The sequence below is a fragment of the Mustela lutreola genome, chromosome 4 (assembly GCF_030435805.1).
Source record: "Mustela lutreola isolate mMusLut2 chromosome 4, mMusLut2.pri, whole genome shotgun sequence".
NCBI classification, from domain to species: Eukaryota; Metazoa; Chordata; class Mammalia; order Carnivora; family Mustelidae; genus Mustela; species Mustela lutreola.
In genome coordinates this window covers 51,419,488-51,447,026 of record NC_081293.1, presented here as the reverse complement: position 1 = coordinate 51,447,026, position 27,539 = coordinate 51,419,488, and the positions used below count along the sequence as shown (strand labels likewise).

At 45.6% G+C, this 27,539-nt stretch overlaps 1 protein-coding gene across 3 annotated transcripts in view; it reads left to right on the top strand.

Annotated features, from left to right (window-relative positions):
- Positions 1-397: 397 nt before the first annotated feature.
- Positions 398-27,539, top strand: part of LRMDA (leucine rich melanocyte differentiation associated) — a 1,047,313-nt gene continuing 1,020,171 nt past the window's right edge. Inside the window, exons 1-2 of one of the 3 annotated variants that reach the window (XM_059169813.1) lie at positions 398-626; positions 6,690-6,790. In XM_059169813.1, the coding sequence (XP_059025796.1) occupies positions 597-626; positions 6,690-6,790 (131 nt within the window). In that variant the 5' untranslated portion in view covers positions 398-596. The remainder of the gene's footprint in view (positions 627-6,689; positions 6,791-27,539) is intronic. The other 2 variants (XM_059169814.1, XM_059169815.1) reach the window with 2 other exon arrangements.

Genomic DNA, 27,539 nt, shown 5'->3' with positions numbered 1-27,539 from the left:
TTACCCCCTTCCCCTCAAAGTTGGGGAGGGGAGTCGGGCCAACATCCCTCCCCCCGGCAGTTGAGGAGTTATGTAATCCGGATTGTGAAATATGGGAAATGCCCTCTCTTCATGTCCCCGGCTAACTAAAGACTCAGATGGGGCCCCCCTCATGCGAAGCCCTCCTTCCCTAGCCTGCCCCCACTAGACTAAAGGAGTAGAGTTCTGGGCTTGGAGTTTTGGGGGGATGCTATTCTTGGTCCCCTGGGCCCTCAGGGGGGCGATGAGGTCCTGGGGTGCCCCGGGGGCCATGGGGGAAGTCAAGGGGTCAGGCCATTCCGTGGGAGCGCGGAGCGCTCGGGGCCACCTCCGGCGGCGCGTGGCGGGGGGCGTGCCTAGGTTCACCGGCTCCAGGGCCTGCCGAGGGCAAGAGGCCGGGAGCGCAGCTGAGCCCGAGTTCCAGCACCCGGCCCGCGCCTCGGGCTTCCGCCGGGTCAGCTGACTATTTAAGTGCGGAACTGCGCGCTGGGCCGTGCTGCCCGCCGCCGCGCTGCGCTCGGTGCTTGGCTCTCGCCGCCCCGCGCCTGCACTCCGCGCGGAGCGTCCGCCCAGTCGTCATGGCTGGGCTCGTGGTCAGTGGAACTCAAGTAAGTCCGCCAGGACGAACCCCGCCCTCGCGTTGGGCAGTCGGTGTGGGGAGGGAGTGCTGGGGCAAGGGGCCACCCCTAGGTTGGAAAGGGCCCCTTGCCCCACCGCAGGCGGGCTGCGTCTCCAGCTGGCGACTCTTTCAGGAAGGAGCCCAGGCCCGCCCTAATTTGGTGAGGGCACCACCCCCTCCCCTGGCTGTGGGAGAAGAGGGCAAGTCCCCCTAGGTCGACAAGGTCTCCTCCACCTTCTCTGTCCCTTCTCTGTCACTGCTGAGGCCGGCAGCGCTGATTATTCCATCAGGCAGAGGCGACCATGCCCACAGCTGATGGTACTTCTGGGGGCTCTTAAAAAGTGTGTCATTTAATAATCAGAAGAAAATAACTTTGGTCAAAGAGAACATTTTAATATATGCGTCCTTGTACTAATGAAGTTGTAAAATATAAACATTAGGGGTGTGTGTGTGTGGTTTCTTTATTTTTTAAGGTGCCCAGGATGGCAAAAGTGCCTAGTTCCCGCTAAAGACCATGAAAATCATAGTGCATTCCGACAGGCTCTCTAGGTTTGGGGTCCTCACTGCAGACTGCCTCTGGATCCCAATCCTAGGCCCTTTATTCAAGGCAGCTAGAAGGCTAAAGTCCCCCAGTTTTATTTTGGCATCTGATTTCTCTTCTTAGTTTATTATAGGGTGGACATACCATGTTATAGTAGTTTCAGGTGTGCCACATAGTAATTTGACAATTCAGTGCATTATACTTGGCTCACCACAAGTTAGCCTCTGTCACCATGCAACGTTATTACAATGTCACTGACTATATTCCTAATGCTCTACTTCTCATCCCATGGACTTTTCTCGTAACAGTTTGTGCCTCTTAATTCCTTTCACTATTTGCCTATCCGCCCCCCCCCCCCCGCGACCACCAATTTGTTCTCTGGTATTTGAGTCTGTTTTTGTGCTTTGTTCATTTTCTAGATTCCACGTGGAAGTGAAATCATGTGGTATTTGCCTTTCTCTAACTTGTTTCACGGACCCTCCAGTTCTCTCCATGGTGTCACAAGTGGCAAGCGCTCATTCCACACCTGACTTCTGGAACTGGTGTCCGAGGAATGGCAACATTCCAGTTTCAGCTCGGGGTGACAGACACCTAGCCTCGCTTGCTTTCAGCCCTGTAGTGGAGCCTCAGGTGTTCTCAGTCATTGCTGGAGGGATGCTGGGCCCAGGGGCCTTTTACCTTCTGAAAAAGCCAGGGCTCTCTTTTTAACCTCTGATTAAGCCAGCCCTCCTCCCGCCTTTCCTTGCATGCCCTAGAGAAATAGTTCTGAGGTTTTGAAGCTCACCTCTTGGATTGCCTAAGGCAGGTAGTGTCAGGCACAGTTAGTTTTTTGAGATGACTTTGGGCAAATGTTTCCACATTCTCAGTTTGGAAGTGAGAAGGCCAGGGAGGTACCAGCCTGTGGGAAAGGTTAAAAATGATGGGTCTTACTTAGATGGCCGGGATAAGGGCTTTTGAGAGTTAACATGTCTGCCTAGAAGGAGGAGTAGGAGGAGAGGGCCTCTGCCCAAGAATGTCCCCTTCCCTGCAGACCCTAGGTCTCTGCATTTTAGACCCAGCATTCTTTGGGTGAAGCTTCTAATAACTTGGAGCACTTGACGGGAGGGGTAAGAACTTGCCTGTGCCTCCTTCTCTCTTCCCAGGTTTCCCTAACTTGATTATTTTGCTGCACCGCCTGCTTTTAGACTACTCCAAAGGATTCAAAGGCAATTACTAACCAAACCTGTGGGTGAGGCATTTTGAGCATTAGGGGACTGTGCTAAGCAGATGGAGCTGCTGGGGAGGAGCTAAGACAGGCTGAAGAAATGCTGTGTTAGTCTCCCAGGTCTGGAACCTCCTAGGCCAGTGGCCAGCTGGGGGTTTAGGTGTGGGCTTTTTTGCTTTGTTTTTAGCGTTCTGCCCTTTTTAGTTTCTAGGGACAGCCATAACAAGAAGTAGTTTTTGGAATGTGTATCACATGGTACTTCTTAAATTTTGGTTGAGCTTTCTTAAAAAAAAGCCTTCCATGAGCCCTTAGTATTGATAACTGTTCTTATTGCAATGTTGCCTAAATATACAAACATACAACCAGATAGAACTTTTTCAAAGTTCATAGAGACCTATCCCCCAAATAAAGAGATGGTTTGAGGGCATAGAAAAACCAAACCAAACCAAACCAAAACAAAAAACCAAACATACCACCACTGAAACAATTGAAGAAGATGGATGATGTTTTGTTGAAATTAGGTCATTGCTTTCAACACCACTGTGGGCTGACTGCTGTTGCCCTGGGTTTTAGGAGTCCTACGGGCTTCTGTCAGCCCTCTCTCCATTCTTCTCTGTAAAATCTTTTTATTCAACATGAATCTGACTTTATTTGGCTTTCTCTTGCCTTGAATGCAACATTTATATCAGCATAAAGTTCTTAATCTTCTTTTTCCGCCAGTTTATGACCAAGCAGTGGCATCGATACAATTGTAGATCTAAATGCAAACGTGGAATTCGGACTCTGAAATCTTGTTCCCAAGACATGGGAATAACAAATCCTTTCTTAAGGGTATTGGTCTGATTCACTTGTTGACTGAGTGACCAGTAGGTGCTGAGGACAGTGCTATGTACTCTTGTCATTGCTCTAAGTTAGTTGAGGATCTATGACTCACTGGGCTATTTCATGAGGATCGACTAGCTAACAGCCAGGTGGGAGGCATTTAATACATGTTAGTTCCCTTACTCATCATACCTTTGGGATGTGGTTAGTGTTAGACTAGTTTACAGAAGATGAAACCAGCTCTGTGAGATTGTGACCCATCTGGGATAACAGCTAGGAAGTAGCAGCCCGTGACAGTTTCTATTCTGACAGAGCTTTCACTACTGCACATTTAAAATCCAGGATCTTCCACTCCTGGGCTGATTATTATCAGAAAATAATCGTCTTCATAAAGAGTCAACTAACACTTCTACCATGCTTAGAGATGTCCAGAGACCCAGACTGTCTCAACTGCAAACAGAAATCTGTAGTCCCCTATAGTTGAGTAATTCCCTGTGGCCTCTGCTCAGGGGTGCTGGGTATGTGTATGGGTGGGCATTTTGCACAGACCTTCTTATTTTCCTCTCTGGTATCCCTCTATGGTTGGGTGGGGGCAGGGCAGGGAAATCTTCATCAGTTTTCATTTCCCCAGTAATGGTGTCCCTTTCTGTTACCATTCCACACAAGGAAGAAGTCTTGCGATACCGGAGACCTAAGGTAGGCAAATGAAAAGCACAAAACTTGGTTCTTCAGTCTAAAAGTAACTCACTGAAGGCAATGGCTCTTGTTCTGGGTGTGCTCTTGCTTCTGTGGCATTTAGGGTCTCTTAGTCTCGATTTCCCTTATTTGCTCAAGTAGCAAACTATTTTTGGTCTGGCTCTTTGGGCCTTGTTACAGTAGGTGGGCCTCTGCTCCAAGAAGCTTCCTGATACCCTGAGAGGTAATGTCTTCCACCCAGGAGTACTTGTTAAATAGGACTTTGTTCTCATTGTGAGTGTTGGTTGCTGTGCCTGGCAGTGGTTGCTAGCTGCTTTTAAGCCTTAAACCTTGTCCTGCTGATTTGGACCCTTAAACGTGGCCAGCCTAACTCACATCTCTAAATGCCCCAGTTTAGCCTGGGGTTGGTGTGGTGGGGTGTCCAAGCATGCAGATGGCTTATCAGGTTGGTTTTCATCCCAAATTTTAGAGACTTGGTCTCCACTGTGGAAAAGAGTTGTGCTTGAGTTTTCCTGGGATGTTATGTTAAGCTATTGTAATAAAACAAGCTGATACGTCTCGTTAGGCATGTGAATGATCTGCAGGCTTCATGGTGATAGCTTCCTTGGTGCTCCTTTTGCCTCTGAAAGGGGATCCTACAGAAGAAAAGGGGGAGCAAATCTCCCTCTACCTAGGTTCTAATGCTCCTCTGGTGCTCTCAACATCCTATATCATGAAGTAGGTCACAACCTTTTAGCCAGGAAGATGCATTTTTGAAGCCAAAACGTGATGGTAGATGTGCCACTGGTGTTTATTGATCAAGAAAATCCACATCCATGTGTGGATTCATAAGAACTCCATGGTGCCCAAGTTGGAAGTTCCTAGTCCTGGTGCAGGACTTTATCATTACGAAGCTGTCTTACAGTGGGCATGCTGCCGAAGTCTTAGTTTCTTTGTTAAAAACATGAGGGGTTTCAAGAAATGGAGTCCCTACGAGATGGAGTCCTTGGTGAGTCTATAAGGACAGAGCTTCGTTTCTACATCTAAACCTCAGCCTCTATGCTGTATATACCACGGAGATCTTGAATAACGATACCTATGAGATTGGGTGCATGATGTGGTGAAAGGGATGGGTTTTCTGGTGATTTCCATGGGCCTCCAGGGTCACTGTGATATTGTACTACAGAAATGGCTGCTGATCAAGTGGGCTTCCGCAGGGGAATTAAAGTCCCTAGATTGATTGGGGCCTTATATCCCCAGTCTCTTCTTGCTGTATGATTTCCGTCTGTGTTTGGAAGCAGAAGTTTATTACCCAAGGAGTTCTGAGGAAGGACAGGTCCCATGTAGAAAATGGAGGTGGCTAAATTGAACTTAGAGACCTTTATATTTTAGTCTGTGTCTTCCGGAGTCCAACTTATTTTATCGGAATCTGCTATTTTTCTGTCCTTTTTCCCAACCTTTTTCTCCTTGAGAAATGAAGTTACTGAGAGTGTGAGTACAGGATACTGTACTGTGCCCATTGGATAGGACAGGGCTGGGAGCAGACTTGAAACTGAGTGTAGGAAGGTACAGTGTGATTTTTTTTTTTTTTTAATAAGATTGAGTCCTATGAAAGTGCTATTTCTGTAGTTTTAGGATTGAATATTAGTAATCATAATTTCAACCTAATATCTTGAGTTCTATATGGCCACCATATTCTTGTCTCCATTGGGAAGCATAACCCCTGGGGGAATCTTTTACTTATTCCAAGACATTCTTACATGTATGTATAGGAGGAGATGCATTTGGGGGGCAGGGGAGGAAGGATCAAGACTGTAGTCATGTAATAGGCCCGAATTTCTACCTGGCAGCTGGGGGTAGGGAGTCCTTTAGAGAAGTATCCTATATTTTGATCCCACTGGCCAACTGTCACCCATGGGTTTGTTCTATGGATTTTGGAATTAGTGCCCTGTGGTTGAATTGGCAACTATCTGTAAAAAACGTTTTTCAAAGATTGAGTGGTTGGAGATGTGAGAAAGCCCTCTGACCTTCCTACAATCAAATTCTGGCATCAAATTTCAATTCAGCTTCTTAATATTTGGACATACACTAGGTTAATAATGATGATAAAATAATAAAGGCCTAAGGGAACAGCTCTGCAGCCCGAGTAGGGTTGGTTGCAAAAGGCTCCCTGGAGACTCTTCTTGCAAGCTGTGGCCACCCTTCGTTTCCCTGCTGCCTTCAAATCAGCTTTGTACAGAGTGCGGGGGATGTTTTATATGGAGTAGTAATAGGATGGGATTGGCGGTCTGGGGAGGTTTTCTTGTCCAACCCTATTTGTTCCAGCACCCTGCAGGTTGAATGCTGGTAAGTGCATCTGCTGTGTCTTTTATGAGGTAATGTGCATAACAGGGTATTTGGGGTGGGGGGGGGGGAAGGGGACAGAGGAGGAGAGGGAGGAGGAGAGCCAGAGGGGCAGCTGTTGGAAAGGCCCCTGAGCGAGAGGCTGATTGCTGTTTTTATATCAGCGTGCTCTGACATGGGGCCTTTTCTGGACACCTGAATCTGGCCAATTTCAGTCCAATTTCCATTGTGCTGGGATTAGCCTCCATCATGCTAAGGATACCAGGAAAGGGGAACTCTTGGCAGAGTCCCTGAAGCCCCCAAAGCTGATTTGATCAGGAAAACAGTCACAAATGGGGCTTTTTTGTGTGTGTGAGGAGCGCGTTGGTTCAAAGTTGCGGAAGCAATCTTCAGATCAATGACTCAGGGTTGGGAGCAGCTGGGCGATTTCCAATTGCCACATTGTTTCTGTTTCATTTAATTTCCAGGTGTCCTACATAGGCCAGGACTGCAGAGAAATTCCAGAGCACCTTGGAAGGGACTGTGGACATTTCGCAAAGAGGCTCGATCTGAGCTTTAACCTTCTGAGGTATGTACCCTTCACAAGATGCAGACCAGGCCAGGGAGGCCCAGTCCCCTGGTCATGGCCCGTGGGTGAAAATCACCATCCAGTTCTGCGTAGGGTGTGGGGACTCTGAGACATGTGAAATCACACCTCAAAAGTGGGCCTTTGCTTCAGATGAATCTTTGGCTAGCCTCTTTGTGCCACTGAAAAAGCTGCGAGCGTGGACATCCTCCCTCTCCTCCAAGGTCCTCCAAGGGGGACCATCATAGTGTTACTTTGTTCTTTACCTTTGTCACTGATGACCATGTAGATAAGTTAGAACACTCTTGGGGAAGGAATGAGATGGAACCAACAGGGGCATTTGGGGGCGTTTAGAAATGCTTTTCAGGATAACCTCATCTCCCAGAGATTTGCTGAATCACAGGTAAGGTGCATATATGTGTGTGTGTGTTCTTCCTTTGATTTTTTTTTTCTTTTAATGAATTGGAGCCTTAAATATTTTGTGATGATTTCTCCCAGATGGTATTTTGAAGCCATTCAGACACTGTTGGCATGGGGCAGGAGGGAGGCGCACCTCTAACAACTGTTCCAATCTTGGCAGAAGTTAAGTGTGATCTTCTGTATTATTCCATTGGAAAATATACAGTGATTTCATTTCTTCATTGAAGTTATCCATTGTGACTGGTTTGGGGGCTTGGAAGAGGGAAGTAGGAGGTACTTGGAAAGCAGATAACAGTGGGATACATGAGCAGGGGTCAGGGTGGTGGTTTTCCTAATAAGCTGGTTCCATGTAGGGCTTTTCTTCTAAGTGCTCCCTTGAGAACTGTGCTGTCCTCCAAAAGGAACAAACTGTCTTGGGGTAGAGAGACGAGATGGAATCCCATTCCAGGGCTCAGGCATTTTTGTGTTTCCATGACTTGGTCTTTTCTTTCCCAGCCTCTGAGTCCAGACACTTGGGAAATAACAGTTTGAGAGAAAATGGACAAAATGCAGGATGTGAAGTCACCAGCAGGTAGAGGGGACTTTAAACTGACAGAGCTTTTTGGGCTGGTCCTTATGGAGATGCATGGTCTTTAGGGAAGGGGTGTCCAGAGGGTTATGTAGAAAGAGAGTGGGCACTGAGTGTGTGGGTACAGAGGTTGGTATCCTTCTGGAGAGATAGGGAAACTGAAAAGTCAAACTGATGTATAGTGTTGAGAGGATGCCAAAGAAATGCTGACTCTAAGGAAGTTAAGGAGGGTCATCGGTCCGAGGATAGGACAAAAGGATAGGATAGGACAAAAGTACAGAGCCTGGACCGGATAGTGCCTGGGACATGTGTGTCCCTTAAGCAGTTCCCCAGTGCAGACTCATGGAGAGGGTTTCTTTGCTTGGTTATCGGAAGGAGCTCTTTCTGTGACTGGCTTCCAGAAGCTTGGGGGCATTGTGGCTCAGGCTGTGGCTGCCTTGCCCGGATGTGGGTTGGAGGAGGATGGGCCCCATGAGGGAGTGTGTCAGCGGGGACAGGTCATGGGACTGAGTTGTCAGGTCTGAAGAAACAGAGCTGTCTTTGTCAAACTCGGAGGCCCTGCTTCCCTTTAGCAGGGAAGGGGCTGGACCCTGGGAGGGGTGTGTGTGTGTGTGTGTGAGAGAGAGAGAGAGAGAGAGAGAGAGAAGAAGAAGAAGAAGAAAGAGAGGGAGGGAGAGAAATGAGCAGAGTCAGTGGTGAGAAGGGGCTCGATATATAAGGATTTATCATGAGAAAGGACAGGTTCTAGAAGCAGGGCAATTGAGTGAGAGGAAGGTTAGGAAAACAGATTTGGAATGAGGGGAATTGTGAATTTAATTGTGAATTTAATTCTCCTTTGTTGAGAGGAGAACATTTCTGTAGTGTTGTTTGAGGTGCTGTCCCATCTGGTCAGGGGCCTGTTCCTCTTGGTGTGTGATCTCCACACTGGGTTATAGCTGGATGGGGGCAGGAATGAGCAATGGAGGGGTGCGCACACAGTGTACAGTGCACAGGAACAAATGTGCAAAGAGGAGGAAAACCTTCTTTACATGTAGATTATTTTTAGCCTCCCAGTTCTCCTCGGCCCTGCTGTTACTCAACATTGGATAGTTCCAGAGCTATTTTGTGCATATACTACAATACGAATGTCTTAAGTGGCCATATTGTATTCCTTCTTGCCAATGTAGTAGTTAAAAGGGGGGCACCAGTCTTCAGTTAACCACTCACATTAGGAACATCCTTCTCTGTTGTCTTACCATAAATTCATAACCATACACCATCAACATTGTTAGTCTCATTGATAAAAGTAATTGTTCTCCTGATTCTTCTGTGGCCACTGTTCATGCTAGAGGGAAGGAGGTTTAGGGATTTATAAGCTCTAAACTTAGGTTTTAAGTCCCTGTACATAGAAAATTTTATCCTGTTACATGTCTGCCTTCTCTCCTGCGTTAATTCTTGTGAATCTTCTGCTTCTTTTGGGTCTGCCAATAGTAAACTGGTTACCTGTCTATGCAGAAGGTTGTGGAAATTCGAGCTGTACTGTTTCTGGGACTCTGCCCTGGGGAAATGAAAGTCTCTGGAGCTGGTGTGTACCCTGTCAGGTTGCAAGTTGAAAATCGAAGCAGGAAAACCGGTCCGAATGAAACTTCTGCCTGCCTTCAAAGACACACATTCTCTCCTCTGCCTTTCAGCCTACATCTCCTTCCTGGACATGATTCCCAGGGACAGGTGATTGCCATTCACACTGGAATGGGGGATAGAGGCTTTAGGGAGCTCATCAGGTAATGCCTAGGAGGAGGAATGTTGCTTCTTGAATTTTAATGCATTAATGATCACGAGTCCAATGTCTGCATCTGCATGAAATCGTACTGAGATGTTGTTTTTTGAAGATTTTTTTTTTTAAATAGAAACATGATCAACACAGAAATGTTCAACACAAAGTATAAGGAAATGCTCTTTCTTCAAGTCACTGATAATCTTGCCACTAGAAATCACCACTGCTGACACTTTATTGTCTTCCAACCTCTTATAATGCCAAATACTTAAAAATGTGCTGTTGCTCACATTGTGTTGGAAGCATTTTCCTATCAGTAAATACTACATTACAGTTTTTAATGGTTTCTTATTTCTTAGTGTTGGACGTTTAGATTGTTTCCAGATTTTTACTGTTAAAAATACGTTATAAATATTCTTGTAATACTCATGAATAGGACTCTGATTAGTTTCTTGGGACAAATTCATAGAGACAGAATTGTCAGAGGGGTCTGATAAAGATGTCAGATTGCCCTTGAGAGCTTCTACCTACCGATTTCTGCTACTAAGAATATTTGAGAACCCATTGTCCCAAACTCTTCCTTGTACTTGTTTTTGAGGTTTTCATATTTTATTTTTACTCTGATCAACAAAGTTCCTATGCTCTGGCCAGTGCTAGTTGTGTGATCTGCTCAAGGCAAAGAGCTTGTTAATGAGCCACTCCAGCTTCAATTTCCCTTTTTCCCTGGATTGGGAAGGGACAGAGTTCTCTGTGGTGTCCGTCCCAAATCCCACAGCCCCAAGGGCCCTGAGTCCCTAGTGATTGGAGTCAGTTGCTTGCTGAGCTGCTTGAACACAGTGGGCAGAGCAGGGCTCCCATGGCAAACTGCGATAAATACATCTGTGTCAATCTGGCAATAAAATGGAGAGGGTTTAATTGATCTATGGCAACAGGAAGCATACATTTTAAAAACCAAATTATTTGCACTTGCATCTTACTTAGCATCACTCTGATAAATGTACTTGATGCGGGGATTGTTGAGGAGAAAAAGGTGGGAGCTTGCTTGTTGCTTCCCTGGCTTTGGCCAGGATGATGACAGTGAAAGGCAGGAGAGCTCTAAAGAAATGGTGGCTCTGTGACCCTCATCCCCACAAAGGCAGTGAGGTGGACACTGGAGGTGCACAGTAAGGTCTCCAGGGATGGGCACACCACTAGTCGTGTCTGATAGGAAGTGCCAGGTGAAATTGGGCCTGGTAACTTGCTGCAAAATTGGGAAAATGGGCAGGGAATTAGAAGGAACCAAGGCTTTGTGGTTAAACACCCTGGCTTGCAATCGTGTCACTCACCAGTTGTTTAACTGGCCTTAGGCTGATTGTAGAAATTGAGTGTGTGACTGCGGAAAGTGCCTAAAAAATTACGTGGCACATAATAGGTTTTCAAGAAGCATAGCTATAGTTGGAGCTAAAACATGTTGTTAGGGAGGCTGAAAGCCTAGGCTGAATCCTCCTCAGGGGCCAGTTCAATCCATGGTAGTCATTGGGGTTCCTGATGGACCTTCAGGATTTTCTCTCCTTCTGCACATGGAATGTTGGCACATTGCTGCATCCTTTGGTATGACCAACTGGCAGAAACTTGAAAAGCCAGTGCACAGTTTGCCAATTACTCTTCTACCTGCTGTAATCCCTGGGTTCTGACTGTAAATGAGCAAAACCCTCAGCTTATCCATGTTGGATGTCAGTTTTAGATGAGAACAATGTAAGAGTTTAAGGTGTTTGTTAACACAGCGTAACCTAGCCGATGCTAACCAATTACTTCAGTTCTCCAGCTGCCTTTGACATTCCATAGGCTCAACCCAGTTGTCTTCTATGTATTTTCATCTTTGTCTGTTAGGAGCATACCTTTGTTCATAGTACAGTGGGAATGGGTCAGAGAAAATTCCCCACCCAGACTCGCAGGAGAACAGTTCATAGGGCATGTTCTGTTGACATAGGTCTTCATCAAATCATTTCTTTGCAGCCGGGAACCTTGTCCATACTTGTTTTTAAAATGCAAATGCAGTGGTCTTACTTGGAGAGCACATTGATCGTGGGGTGGAGATGACCACAGAGCTCACGTCCCTAAACCTTGAGGGGTAGAGATGGTGGTAGAAAAGATAGACTTTAGAAAGATAAACTGTTAGTGAATTTTCAAAATAGTTCTAGGGCATTGATGAATTCCAAGGAGGCAAGGATCTTTGTGTGTCAGAATGAGTGTTCTCAGTTGGGCAGTGTTGCAAAAAGCACCTTTTTCGTTCCAAGAATATCACTGGCCTTCCCTTGCATGGGAGGGGGGTGAGGGAAGATCACTAAGGGAGCAGATATCATGGATTAAACAGTACCATCCTCTTCCTCATCCAAGAATGTCCTGCCTTCCTAGATTTATAACCCTCTGGGCAGGGAAAATGGGTTTTGAGCCACTGTGGGTAAGTCTCCGTTGGGGAAGTGGTGGAAGATTGGAGAGAGTTGTCTATGGGGCTGTCAGGATGTTCAGCTTTCTCATAGATGATGTTGTAACTTTCCCTGTAACTTTCAGTGTGATTTAGAAAGTACTTTGATAAACAGTGTCTCCAGATTTCCTACTGTGTTTGTCTCTAGAATAAGAAATTCCTACACTTTCTTGGAATGCCTTTTATTTCCCTTCTCAACTGTTTTACTCCCTCAGAACCTTGGGTTTAATTTCCCTTTGTAAAGTTTGTCTCCCTGAGCTGTTTAACTTGGGCCTCACCGCTCTCCCTTCTCCATCTGCCCTGCCGTCCATCCTGTGGACAAAGGTGCCTGCCATGTTGTCAGGGTAGCAGTTGGAAGGAATGGTGTTTTGGGGGAAGGGTAGAGATTGGGCAAGCTTCACCCTTTCAGACTTTGTCCTTCTTGGCCCTTCAAATTCTCAACCACAAAGTTCTGTCACAATGATGGAGGTAGGGGTTCTACTAGCTTTTAGTGGCTGAGGCCAGAGATGCTTTGCAGGGCATGGGGCAGCCTTGGGCAAAAAGAACCCTTCCCCATGCTAACAGCGTTTGGTTGAGGAAGACCTCTGAATCTTGTCCCAGATAGGTTGTAAAGTGACTCTCTGGAGTTCCACAATAAAAGAACTTCGCAAATAGGCATTAAGAGGGGACTGGCTTCACTCTCCAAAGAAGTCCAGTGACAAGGTATCAGATGACTGACACTAGTCATGTTTATTGTCTTAATAACCAATATTACGGAGCTCTTACTATCTGCCAGAGCTGAGCAGAACACGTCAAGTGGTATTCAGTCTTCCTAACAGCATTTTACAATGTGACTGTTACTACCCACAGTTTACAGATGAAGCAACGGAGACCCAGACAGAGGAAGGAGTTGGCCCCAGACTACTCTGATGGTTAAATGGAAGAGGGGGGATTAAATGGCCGTGGGGATTTGACTTCATCTCTATAGCTACTCCAAACTGCTTCTTAAAATATAAGCTGTTGCTTTTTTGTGTGCAAGAAGATGGGCAGCCTTTTCCAAGCCTGTATTTCCTTGTGCAGGGAAAAGATTTCCTTTTTTTCTTAAAGTTACTGAGCAGCCTGCAGAAGCCACCATTGTTGGGGGAGGGGGGGTCACAGTGGATTCTGCAGCTCCAAACTGGGGACCCTGTTGGCTTCCGTGTCCAATCTGTTGCGTTTTCTCGTCTGTTTCTCCAAAAACCTGGTTCGGAAACATTGGGTTTACAGGACCTTATGGTAAGACCTGGTCTGGCTTGGAGGTGGGAGGTTCCCAGGAAACTCAGTCCCTTCTCTTCTTGCCCGCCTCTCCACACTGGGCTGTGAGGTATGGCTCAGATGAAGGCTACTGTCCTGGGAAGTGGCTTGGTAGTTGCTGTGGTTCTCTGTCCCAGCCTTGGGATGGGGACTCTGAGACCCACTGCTGCATGCATGAGGGTTGAGTCTGGAGAGAAAAGAAGTGTGTGTGTGTGTGTCCCGGTCTGTACTTGCACATGTATTCACTTGCATCCACACACCCACCATCTGAAAACCCTCTTCCCTCTGGAGTCCTCTGGGACTGCAGTGTTGGTCATTTCAGCTGTTCTCTGCTCCTTTATGATGAAAAGGGAACGATTATGCTTTTGCTGGGTGCCTGTGTTTAACTGCAGAGATATAATAACTACAAATTCTCCCTGGCCAAGACTTTTCTAATAAAAGGTCTCTGCTCTCCCAGCTGCTTTCCCTTCCCCTTCACACCCCCACCCCCATCACTGCCCTAGCACAAGGTCACTGAAGGTATTAAATGAAGGAGACAGACACATATGTTCAGGTTTTTAGGGTCTCTCTCTCTCTCTTTCGCGCTCTAAGGACCCCTCCTCCTCCAGAGCCATCATTACAGAGATCAGCTCTGTGCCCCCCACCTTTGCACCACCTCCCCTAAGCTCCTCTCTGAGTTTATACAGAACCCGATTTTCAGTGTCCTTGAGTGTCTGCTTTTTCTCTGGTTCTGAAAAAATAAGAGACGGGTAGAGCAGGGAAGACCAACAGAAGAGGTTTAAAACAAAACAAAACAAAACCACAAAAACCCCCAAACCATTCTTGAGATAAAGCAAGACTTATTAAAAACAATTGGAGGGGAGAGCCGGAGAGGGGGTGTTAACCCCCACATGCCCTGTTTTCTGCAGCTGGAGAAGTGTTTTAAGAAAATGCACCATTGTTAAAACTTTTTTTTTTTTTCTTGATGGATTTATTTATAAGGTAGAGAAATATTTTCCCCATAATTGGGTAACTCTTAATAGTAGCAATTGCATATTTATCAGTGTGAGGGGCTGTTATTAATGTAACTGTCAGGCCCAAACACATTTCTGCATTAAATCCATTTAGTATGTGCATTATTCGGGCTCGAATGTCACCGGGACATCAAAGCCCCGTAGGCATGGAGAGCTCAGTGCCCTGCTGTGGCTGCCGAACAGGCCCTTGATCAATAAATGTAACATGTTAATGCAGAGCAAATAGAATAAAAGATTTCTTTGACAAGACATGAAAAATCACCTTGTGGCAGCTGGCATGTGATGCCGTTTCTGGGGAGACACTAGCAAAGTTGATCTGACAAGTAAAGAGGAGAGATGATGGTTGTAAGGTGCTTTTGTTTCAAACTTCTTTCTTGACCTGTCAGGTTTTGAAGGCGCCTCAATGGCTCTTTTTTGTCATGTGAAAATTGTAGTCTTAGGTAGTTATGAAGCAGTTATCTCTTCTCAAATTGTGAATGCTGCTGTTTAATTGATTCACTTAGCATTTGAAACTGTCACGCATTAATAATTGCGAAATCCTGTAGATCCTGCTCTAGTGTGTCATGCTTAAATGTGTAGTTATCAGAAAATTAATATCCTTAATGAACCGGTGCTTTCAAACTAACATTGCATGAAATCTCTTTTGCCCTTTGATTTGCTGAAGCCACATCCGCCAGTTTGCAGAGAGAATCACCTCTCGACAGTTTGCTTTCTTGATGCCCCACAAATGCCAGCTTTGCTGTGGGTACATCGCATGCTCAATGACAATAAATATAGTAATTATACTGGAGTTAGTAATTAACATAATTGTAGTCAATTACGACAAATACAGTGCAGAGCTAAATAAATGAGAGGGGAGAAATTAGCAAGCTAATTGATTTATCTTTACTTGGCTTTCTATTACAACTGGCAGGGCTGTTTTTCTTGGGGTTGGGGGGGCGTGAGGAGAGCAGGGGAAAAAGTCCCCACAAGGATTGTTTACAAGTAACTGATTTTGTTTTGAAGTTGCTTTGTCTTTTGAATTATTATGCGTCTCCCCCCACTCTGCTTACAAGGAGGAAAAGGGAAAGAAAAAGATAATTTAAATGCCAAGGGAATATTTTGTTAATTTAGCTACATCAAACAATGCACCAGCTAAAGCGAGACAGGATTTAGCTTTCAATAAGGCTTGAGGAGTTAGAATTTTTTTTCCCTCCAGCTATTGCTCTGGTAAAAAATAGTTTCACGGTGTGTGTGTGTGTGTGCGCGCGCGCGTGCACGTGCATGCACACACGTGTGTTCTAAGTCTCCATCAGTGAGGTGGTTCTTTGCCGAATAGTACATAGAGCGGTTATATATGCATGCTAATTTGCTCAATTTTGTGCTGCAGCCTTGGCACAAGAATTGGGCATATTTTACATGGTTCAGCCCCTACTTGATCTTGTTACATCTCCCCCTCTTGGTACCCAAGGAAGAAAAGGTGGAAAGCAGTGGCCAGTGTTGGAGAGGGCAAGGTGGGGGGCTTCAGTGAGGCCCCCCTGCTTACCTTTCCTTCTTTGCTACACCAGAGCGTTGCCTAGGGTCCTGGGCTATCGCACTCCTGAGGCTGCCTAGAAAGTTTTTGTTGGGGCCTCAGTGCCTATTGGTTTTGAATTGGTTTATTCTCTGCTGCCTGGAGCCCTGGTTAATGGTGCGTCCCTGTTCTTTGTTCACCCCTTCCAATGTGACTGCTGTGCATGCCACTCGGGAAGCACGTGTGCATGTCTGGCGACCTGGGGTTGCATCATCACAGCCTGTGTTTTCTCACAACTTGGAGAAACAGGAATTTTTTCTTTGCCTCATGACATGCGAGGGGCCAGGTGACCAGAGCTCTTTGAGGGTTGGAGTGCTTTAAATCTTAGTCTTGTGTTAACCCAGTACTAAATGCAGTGCTTTCCAGACATGACCGTTCAAGGATCCGGCATCATTTCTCAAGCTTCTCAATCCTCCCAGGTTATTGGCAAAAAAAATCTGTTTCAAAGACTTTGATTTCGCCCTTCATCCCGAAGACTCCATTGGCTCTGTTTCTGCTGTGACGCGAAAGAAGAGTTAAAGGCAGGCGTTTTACTTGTACCTAGGCGGTGCGTAGGCAGAATCCTGCAGGGCCTCGTGTGGAATTGAGTTTTTCAGAGGCACCATCACGCCGCCCATATCTGGGAACAACAGGCTGTAGTTGGACACCACTCCGTGTGGTCATTCTTCATGCGTACTTCATTGGAAATCGATTTCTGATATGAAATATTTATATACAAGGAATCACTTAAATTATTGAAAGTTTGCCAGCCTAATGGCCTTTCTGATGAAGTCTCAAATTATTGTAGTAACAAATGTATGGATCCGAGGGGGAAAGACTTGGATCGTGGGTGGAGGAAGATGGTCTCTGGAACTCTGGCCTGAGTTGGATATGGGTCAGTGAGACGCTGGATGATTCCTAGGTACAGCTTTGTTTACCGAAGAAAAGATGCTTTCTCTATATGGCATACCTCCAGTGAGGGTACCCTACGGGGAGCTCCCGGCAGAGGCAGTAAAGAGAGGAGAGTGATAGCAGACGTGCGGAGAAAGACACTTGTGTTGCTGACCGCTGTCCGAATGTGACATCTGTAGTAGTTTCGTCCCTGTGGACTCCATGCCCCTGCTGGTTAATGCTGTTGACTCTCCTGAATGGTGCTCAGATGTGCAGCAGATGTGAGTGGGAAGAGCCTAGGATGATGGCAAAGGAAGCCCCTTTTCATTTTTAATACTGCAAAATTAAAGTTGCCCCCATCAGAGCTGGCTTCATTTTCTTTCCGTACTGCTAAGGAAGTAACAGGACGGGAGATAAATTAGATGTATTCTTTTCAAATAAACTGCTGTTTGCAGAGACACTGTTTCCCCCAGACTCTTTGCTGTTGCACTGAGACCTACACCCGTGGAGATATTTAAATATGTGTGTTGCGAGGTGCTTTATTTCTTGACATTCTAGTGACTTCTTTTTCTTAAGTTGGTTTGGCAGCAGTTGGTTTGGTTTCCCTGTTGAGGGAACCAAGGAAAAGTCACTATGGGCTGGAAGAGCAAGAGAGAGGGGACAGAGTTAGTGGAGAACTTTTGCTGGGAAAAGGCTTCCCACTTTCTGAGAAGCCGAATGACTGGGCGTTTGCTTGCTGGCATGTCCGTTTGTGAGGGGCTACCTTGGCCTTGCCTGGTGGGGAGTTTGTTTCCGGGGCTTATTTTTCAGAATGGATTCCCTCTCCCCTCAGAGTACATCTGTGTGGTAGCCTGATCTTCTGGATTCACACCTCCCAAGAACAGGGGGTGATGACGACCCTGAGGGTGAACTTAGGAGGGTGGGATGTCTTCTCCTGTGGGGACTGTTGAATTGTGGGTTTGTCTTGGTTGGCTCTTGTGAATTCTTCTCAGATACCTGAGCCAGACCAAGCTCATGGAAAGCCAATCATCCTTCCAGTTGTAATTAGATAGAACAAACTAGTTTCTTGAATTCTGTTCTTGGAGGCAGGGCTCTGGTAAGAACCTGACCTGTGGTATAGAAAAATGGAGCCTGGTGATGACTCCCAAAGGTTCTTTGGTCAAGTGTCCCGCCTCTGTAGAGTACTGCATTGTTCCAGACCATGACACAGGGCTCCAGAAGGATGACTGCAGGGAATTTTCTTCTTTCTTCTTAGCTGGTGAGTGGAAGGCAGGACTGGGGTGACTTAAGTCTTGGAGGATGCCAGCAGGCTTACAGTGGTCTTTCTCTTTCTTGCTGCCATGTAGAACTGGGTCCCTCCAGGGATGCACCTCTCTGTCAATAGTCTTCATGGTCTTTGGATGGCTCACAGTCATGACCATAGATGACCATTCAGCTAAGTGGAGGTGGAGAGTGCTCAGAATGGCAGGGTTCCCCCCAGGCTATCTGGACCTTGGGTCATTGTTCTTCAGAGGTCCCTTCTGCTTGTTGTAGACATGTGAATATTCTGTGCAGGCTGAGTTATTCCAGCACCTGGAGCTTAGAGATGTGTCCCCTTAAAAGCTTACATGTTCAGTGTGAATATAAAGTGAATCTGGGTTAAATTACTAGAACTACACAGGGCCACTGTCAAATCTAACCAGAGGACCTTGAGAACTTACTAGTTCTCTCTTATTGGGAGGATAGTTACTGTTTGCTGTCTGGGAAGCTTGTTCTCTGAGTTAGTGAGCAGCTATGGGAAGCCACATAGGGAAAAGGCTGAAACAGTGACTTGACCTAGGTCAAGTTAAGTGATAGCCCTAGTTAGCCACAGGACAACACACTTGAATTTAGTGCCACGAGTATACTATTGATCTTCATGCTCAAGAAGGCTTCAGGAGGGAGGACTTGGTCAAAGGAAATTTGAGGAAAAGCTTGGGACTTGAGGCACAGCTTGAAGAGAGAGCAGAGTTATTTCTGGGCAGGGCAAATAGCTTGCATGATGCTAGCGCCTTGGAACTGGGCTTGTCCGGAGTGGAGACGGTGAGATCCTGGTGTCTGTGCCCTGAGGAGTTTTGTGGGAGTCCAAGAGGAGAGAAATTGGAGAGGATGGCAAGCTCCCGGCCATCCATGCAGACATGTATCTCCTGTGCTGTGCAGAATGGCAGTGGTTCTGTGATATAGCAGTCCAGTGGGGAGAGAAATGAGCCAGGCCAGAGTCCATGGTGGAGGCCAATCAAGGACGGACTTGGGTGGGGGGAGGTATGTGTTCTCCCCCTCAAACCCTCACCCTGGAGTGACAGGCATGTGGCGAAGACAAGCCAGCTCCAGCTGGTGGAGGGCAGCCCGTTCCCAGGCTCTGCAGGCCTAAGTGTCGGCCCTGACACATAGACGTGGCAATTATGCTGTTTGAAGGGTCACAGTTAATGCAGTTCTTCCATGACTCCTGCTATAAGCATGCTGGGCCACTTAGCACCCAGCAAGGCCCTGCAGGCTGGCCCCGGGCTTACTCAGAAGGGGAGGAACCAAAACTTGAAATCTCATCTTTGAGAAATTGCACTTGATACTGTTGTCCCATGCCGCGCAGTTTCTGTAAGACTGCCACTTCGGGGTGCACCCTTCCCCGACTTGCACATGATTGGTTCTGGGAATGCCTTGGGGCCTTTGCAGTAGCTCTGCCTCCCTTTGGAATGTGAGCTTTTCCAGGATGGGAGGACAGCTGCTTTCAGGAGAGCCCAGGGCGGACTTACGCATGTCATACGTAGGTGCCCCTCTGTCGGAAAATGCTGTCTTAATTTGGGAATTTCTCACTTGCTAAAATGAATGCTTAAAAACACGATATTACTTTAAAAGAGAGCGCAGTGACCGTTCCTCGGTCTGCTTAAGTCCTTACGGCAAGTTAGGCGTTCCCGGTTTGAAGTGTGTGGAGGGGAAGGAACTTTGCCAATGGCTTGCAGCTAGCCGGTCAGTGAGGAGCCCAGACCCCAACCTCAAAACCTACATGCTTAGCTCCTACACCTTATTGAATTCCGTCGTGTTTCCCCTAATCCTAATTCACTGCTGTCCTCTTTATCTGGTAAACTAGTGTAGGTTGGTAACTAAATGGTAGAGAAGAGGAACTTGTCTTTCAGGCCACCACCTCTTCACCTCATGAGTCTGGTGCTGTTAGGCTTTTGTCCCCAAACTTAAATTTGCCCTCCTCATTTTTCAGGGGAGATAAACACCGTAGCCTTTGGAGTCTATACATCAAATATTAGTGTTTTGAAAGTCTGTAGAAAATTAGGCCGCATTAACTTTTATTTTCCTGTTTTTTTTAGGAGGATGAGCAACAAAACACAAGAAACTCCCTTGTGCTCAAATAAGAGGGTTCTTGGGTGGGGTGGGACCCTGCTACGGTTCTTGGATCCCCCTCAGGTGTGTGCCAGTCCCATTGCTGCCGTTGTCTCTGGACAGCCCTTTATGGGGCATGAGGCTTTTCTCCCTGTTGATTACAGGCAGAGAATATTGTTAACTTTGGAGAAGGTCTCTGGGTCACACAGGAGATAGGATATTTGAGTGCATATGCTTTGTCAATTGCTAGGTACCACGTAACTATAGTTATTTTTTGCAGTTCTGAGATGTGATTGTCAGAACACTAGTCCAAGGTGAACAGCCTAACTTGATGTACATGTAGATTGCAAAATGAATATCCCAACAGGTTTAGTTAGCATCCTATAATGGGTTATTAGCATTATATGTATGTATTTTATTTATTTATTTTTTAAAATCTTGTGAATGAGCAACCGAACTTGTGTTAATTTGAAGCTCAGTCATTGTTGGAGACCAAAAAGCCAGAGGAGTTCAGGCACATGTCTGATCTGGTAGAAAAGCAATGAGCTCATGAGACAGGATGCCTGATGGTTAGTCTTTAGTCCATCACAAATTACCCTGAGATATTGAGCAAGTCATTTAATCTGTGTTAATTTCCAAATAGAGTTAGTGGGCTCCTCTATTGAGGTTATACAGATCAAATGAAATACTAAATGTAAAAGAGTTTTGTTCCTGTAGGTGATATACCAAAAGAGCTGGCTATTTCAGAAACAGTTGACTTCGTTTTTGATCCTTTAGTTTTTGAGCAGAATTAGCTTTAGGATTATTGAGCTTGGGGTCCTATGGCATTCGTTGTTTGTGACGTGTCCAGATGAAAAAGGAGTCCTACACTAGTCCTACAGTGTGTTTCCTTGTAAGGAACATGTGACTGTATTCTAAAACTAAGTTGTTCCCCTCTCATTTTCTTGGCTTTACCACAAGTTTTATGTAATTTCTGATCTACATTGAATTGAATGGTTCTGTTGTAACTAAAGCTTTTTTTTTTTTTTTTTTTTTTAAAGGGGCTTGTTGGAGCCTCTTCCCAGAGGATAACTAAAAAAAAAAAAAAAAAAAAAAAAAAAAAAAAAATCACATTTAAGCAGTGTGCAGGGCAGTAGAACGTGGAGATTTGAAAATGATTTACTACTAAAGGAAAAATGTACTTGTGGAGTATAAAGTGAGATGGTAGAGAAGGCAAGGAGAGAAGCATGGGCTGGGTCATCTAGAGCGAAACGGCTCTGGATTTTATTAGTGAAGACATTTCTATTAGGAACTGTCTGAAAGCACTTCCGTCTGTTGCCCCTGTGAACTGTTGGTGCCACGCTGCCTTGCCCACTGTTCTCCTGCCCCTCCTCCCACATAGACCAAACAGTGGTAATGATAGAACACGAATGGTTCTGCAGCTACCCAGCTATCTCCTCGGACCCCTCCAACTCTGAGGATTTTATACCCCTTTAAGCGATAAGGGACCTGTGGCTCAGATTGAGAAATACTATGCCCAGTGTCACAGGGCACACCTGAAAGCCAGGACTCACCTGGACCCCACTTACCATGCTCCCCTCTCCCCATGGTACCCCACACTGTGCTTCATGGAACCACACGTGGTCAGCAGGAGACTTACAGGTAGGGTGGTTGAATTGAGTGATTTTCCACGTTATTTTTCTGGTGGCAGAATACTTACTTGTCAAACAGTTCTATATAGAAAAACCATTTTGGGGGGTGCCTGGGTGGCTCAGTGGGTTAAAGCCTCTGCCTTTAGCTCAGGTCATGATCCCAGGGTCCTGGGATCAAGCCCCACATCAGGCTCTCTGCTCAGCAGGGAGCCTGCTTCCTCCCTCTCTCTACCTGCCTCTCTGCCTACTTGTGATCTCTGTCAAATAAATAAATAAAATCTTAAAAAAAAAACCCAAAACATTTTGGGATAAGGGTTTTAATATTTTCTGAAGGGAGCCACCAAAAGTGATGAAGCTTTTGAGGTGATCTCGCACGAGGTTTGGCAGTGAGGTTAGAGACAAGTGCTGTTTTCTAGCAGTCCTAGCGTTGACATTATTCTTGGATTTGTCTTTCTGCAGTACCTAAGGCTAACCAAGTTAAATAGTTGTGAATGGTAAATTTTCTCCCTCCCCCCCCAAATGTCATCTTGTAAATATCAGGATATTCTTTAATAGACAATTTTAAGAAGAAACGTCAACGTCTGTACAAAAGGAATTAATTTGGCAGTACAAAATCATACATAGGCTGTTGCCCTCTAGGGTGTTGAAATTTGGGTATCTAACATGTTTGAGAGTGCATACTGGACTTAAATTATGGTTTTAAAAAAATGGCTAAAGTAAAAAAAAAAAATGGCTAAAGTAATTCACATGTTAAATTCAAATTCAGTCACTTGAAGAATCTCAGAAGCCCCTTGCAGTACCCTGGGGTTCTATGGAATAGTTTGAAAAACGCTGGTTTAATACTTTCTTTTAACAAAGGAAATGGAGACCTAGAGAGTGCAAATGGTAAGGTGGTGCTAGGGAACAGGAAATCGGACCCAAGAAATGTTTACTTTTTAAAATTAGTTTTTTCAAGCATTGCTGGTGCTTTCTTCTGGTTATAACGTAATATATACTGGTTTCATACAGATTTTTAAAAACATGAAAAATATGCAGAATGAAATAACCTGTGATCTTATTGCTGAACAATGAACCACTAATTCTACTTTTGACATTAGATTGTTCATAACTTCTTACCAAATTAGGTTCAGGCTGTATATACAGTTTTGTATCTGCTTTTTCCCCTCTTAATGTTATCATGTGATTCAGTTTTGTCTGGTAATGTGGTCTTTCAGTGATTGTATAATATTTGTTTCTTATTTACATATATTTAAATACCGGTTTCCACTTTTAGGTGTTAATAAGAAATGCTGTGATGATCATCTTTGCCTATAAATCGTGGCTTCACTGTTCTCACTATTTCTTGAAGATAATTTTCTGAAGAGTGGAATTTACTGAATAAAAAGTCATGGTAACAACGTTTCCCCTGAGGTCCCCATCTGACCGCAGGAAGGTCCAGGGTGTGGAGTTTTCTCCTTCCCTGTAGGCTGTTGGATGGGGCTTTGGATGGGGGCTTGATGGGAAGAATCTTTCGGGGCCTTTTGACCTAAGCCTGTCTCTACTGCTTCTCCAGAGGCTGAATGCTGGTTCCAATACTGATAAACTTAAGATCGGTCCAACATCTGTGAGGAGGGGAAAGGTCCACTTCACCCAGGCCTGGCTCCCCTGAGTTGGTACACCAGTCCTGGTCGCTGCTGGGACACAGAGCTCCGGAGGCTCCCTGGGGGCAGGCCTTTGCCAGAGCGGGTGCCGAGAGGGGTCCCAGAGGTTGCAAAGCTTGCGAAAGAGGTCAGGTGAGGAACCCAAACCATTTTCAGCTTTTCCTTTGCAGATCCAACCTTTTAAGCATACCTACATTTACCTGCAACGGCAATCGTTTTGCATTTTAATGACAAATCAAGTACGCTAACTTGCATTTGAAACGAAAGTGCCTTAAATGTCTCTGGCTGTCAGAATGAGATGTTAGGAGCTTGATGAAAAGCGAACAAAGAAGACAAAGTATGAAGCCTGGATACAGTGCAAAATGAAATAAAACCTTGTATGGCCTGTCAGGGGTGTCAGTTGATATTCATATCTAAAGCACATTATAGCATTACTTTGCAGCTCATAGCTTACTCATCTGTCTTTTTTAATTCATCACATTCGAGCCCACATCTTTTAAGTCTCGTGTGTCAACAATGGAAGAAATCTGTTAATTGACAAATGAGTGTCACAAATGTGAATTGGTGCCTTTACATCAGCGGCAGGTGTAGTCTCTTTTGTTTTTTGTTGGATCTATTATTGGCATAAGCCAGTGTAAGACATCTGTCTTTGTCGGAATGAGAAATGACAGGCCTTCTTGGCTGTCATTGTCTTAGTGCGTGCTCATTCTGTGAGATACTGTATAAAGATAAAATGTCAGTTAAAAGAATATGAAAAAGTATCTGGAGGAAGTCCTTAAATTACTCAGAGAGGGGATCCGGGAATTGGGGCTGGAATTGAAATCCGAGCGTTTCAGTTTGTACCTATCACACCTATTTAAAAATAATATTTCCTGAGTAACAGGATGAGGTTATCAGGCATTTAGGAAAATGTTATGTTGTGCTGGTATAATTAGCTTTATAAGGTTGGGAGAGAATCTACCTTTGCAAGATATGAATTTATTTATTATAAGGTCATCTCTCAGACAAGCACAGAATTGTCTCAATAAAAACACTCCGGGTAGGATTCTGGGTGTTGATTTGCATGTGTTTTGAAATATTGAAATTGTTCCCCTCCAATTTCTTTTTCGGTTATATTCCTATCTGAGACTGATGAGGAGCATAATGAAATAAAAAGCAGCAGTTGTGGAGTGATGAGACAATTAGTGGGGGGAAAACTGTTAGTATCACTGAGCTCCTGGTGGGTTTAGAGATGCAGGCGAGTCTGGACACCTGAGGCTGTGCTGTTAACTCCAGTTACTGCTGGTAAAAGACAAGGGGGGGTGAGGGGGCGGGAGGTCTGACAGTGGAGGAATGCCCTGCTGCCTCCTTGGCTTGGGCATGAGCTGGGCAGTCTGGACATAAAAGGCTGATAGGGACAGGGCGATATCATCGGAGAATGTCCTGGGTGTTGGGGGGCCGATTCTTAAAACATACTTCCTAAACCTGAGTATGTTCACACATCCTCTGGGAGGGTCTTACTAAAATGCAGTGTCTGATGAAGTAGGTCTGGATTTGGTCCTGAGCCTCTGCATTTCTCACGAATTCTCAGGTAATGCTGACGTGCTGCTGTGCAGACCCAGCTTGGGTAACCAGGAGTAACCCACAGACCCTCTGATGGGCTCCTGTAAGACAGTATGTGGTTATGAGAAGAGGGAGGCCTTTGGGGGCACTGGGGTACATGGATTTCTACATCAAAAAGTTACTATTTTTTTTGTTTTTTCCTCTACAGATATTTCTAGCCCTTTCGGAGGAGGCCTGGGCTCACTGAATCCCATCCCCCCCTCCCCAACTCTAAGTGGCTGGGAGACAGATTTGTCTCCTAGTCAGTGTACCCTGCCTTCCCTAAAGGGGTTGGCATTGTGTGACGTATGTGTATGCACTGTGCACGTGCACTCATGGTGTGGCTGAGGAAGGGCATGTTCTGAACCTTAAACGTGTGTTGGCTGAACTTGTGTTTTTGTGTGGCTTTGTGGTGCATTTGCAGATAGGCACATAGCAAGCCTAGTGGACACTGTTGGTGTGGTATGTAAACATATGTTAACTGTATGTTTAGGGATAGGCGTGTCCCAAACAATGGGAGAGTGACTGTGTGTGTGAGAGAGTGTGAGAGTGAGTGTGTGAGTGTGAGTGTGTGCATGTGTGTGAGCGAGAGAGAGAATGTTTGTGTGTGAGAGAGAGAGAGAGAGAGAGTGTGTGTGTGTGTGTGTGTGTGTGTGTGTGTGTTGGGAGTTGGGGAGAGAGCATGAGGGCTCCTTAGCTGATACTAACTTGAATAATGAGATCAACTGGGTCTATGTGGGTGGGGCTGGGGCAGATGGGAGGGAGGTGGATTGCATGAGGATCTACTGCTGGGGCCAGAACACTGTCCTTTGGTGTCATTAGTCTTTGGTAAACATATTTGCCTTCAAGCTTCCTCCTGGCTCACTGCTGTAGAAGCTGACTGTAGTGTTTATTTTACATTGGACTAGACCCCCGCAAGGTGACAATACTACGGGGACCCGGGGAAGTCCTCAAATTATCATCGGAGGGGTGCCTGGGTGGCTCAGTTGGTTGGGCAACTGCCTTCAGCTCAGGTCATGATCCCGAAGTACAGGGATAGAGTCCCACATCGGGCTCCCAGCTCTATGGGGAGTCTGCTTCTCTCTCTGACCGTCTCCCCGCTCATGCTCTCTCTCACTCTTTCTCTCTCTCTCAAATAAATAAAATCTTTAAAAAATATATTAAAAAAATTATCATCGGAGGATGGGGATGGGCAAAATATGTGGGACCTCGAGGCCAGACAGCCACAGGACACAAAGCCAACTCTTTTCTTTCCACGAAAGCTAATGAACTAACGAGTGATTAGGACGATGAAAGTGGTATTTTTCCGGGGAACTCAAGCAAGCTGACGGTTCTTTTCCAGACTTTTCTCTCCTTTGCCTAGGCCCCTTCCTCCTTCCTTTCGGATTCCATGTACTGCAGATCTTTTCCTGGCTGACCCTTAAATGCTCTGTTCTGGAGGAAATTTTAATTTTGTTTTTTAAATTGAAACAAGGCTTACCTGAAAGGGAGTGAAGCAAGCCAGAGAGAAAGGAGGGGAAACAGCTCATCTGAAAAAGGCACATATGTTGCACCATAAACCCCTTTCAGTATAAACTAGAATGTTTTTGTCACACTGAGAGAGAGGCCCTTTTTGCTTTCTGTGGAGGTGCATCAGTAAGAAGGAAGGTGCAGGGGGACTGAGTGTGTGTGTCCTTGCACACGTCTGCCTTCTAAAAATGGGCAAGCCGTGCGCCTCCATCGCGTGTTTACCCATACATGTGTCTGTGTGTGCAGACATAGGCCAGATCCATACACAGACATCCTTTTGTGCACCTACTAGGAGACTACATACGTAAGACCTTTTTTAGGTGCCTGCTTGTGGGTTTTCACTGCCGGCTGTCAGAGGGAATTTGAAACAGACAAAAATTTACTGGGTAGTATTTAGAAACATGTCGGTGGTAACGACTGTAGCTCTGATTCCAATTAACACCCACTAAATTTGGGCTAATGCGGTGCATTTGTAAACCTGTTGAATGTGCTCAGCATCACGTTGCAAAAACCTGAAGTGGCCGTGGTTTAAGAAAAAGTTTTCCGCTGACCACTGCTTTTGTGTCTCCTCCCCTCCCCTGTCCATCTAGCACATGGTGGTGAGCTCCTCTGTGAACTGTACAGTCTTCAAACTTTTCCAAGTTTTGATTTTTTTTTTTTCTTATAAAATGACCTTTTGATTGCAGAGAGCACAGTTAAAGTTTTAGCGTTCAATCCTGCTTAATGAAATACTACTTTGGAGTTCATAATTCATTTTTCACACCCTGCTCAGCCCCTTTTCTGGCTATTTGGGGTGAAAACAGCTGGGGAAGTGCTGCATTTTATGATTAAGGCACTAAAAGATTAGCCGTAGGCACTGCCCATCTAAGGGGCTACAGAATTCAGGCTGCTGACAGCAGATCTGTTTTGAATCGGAGTCAGATTAAAGTGAATGAAAATCATTTGGGGGCTGAGGGCTTGAAAGGTCACACGTGTAATGAATTGTGGGTGCTTGCCTGGCTTCCCAGGCGAGAACCATAAGCAATTATTAAATGCCATTGTGCATTGGAAAGGGTTGGTTGGTGGTGACTTTGAAACTTTCCAGAAGCGAGGCTGCGAGATTGCAAAAGGTAGTAATAAGGCATTCGACAG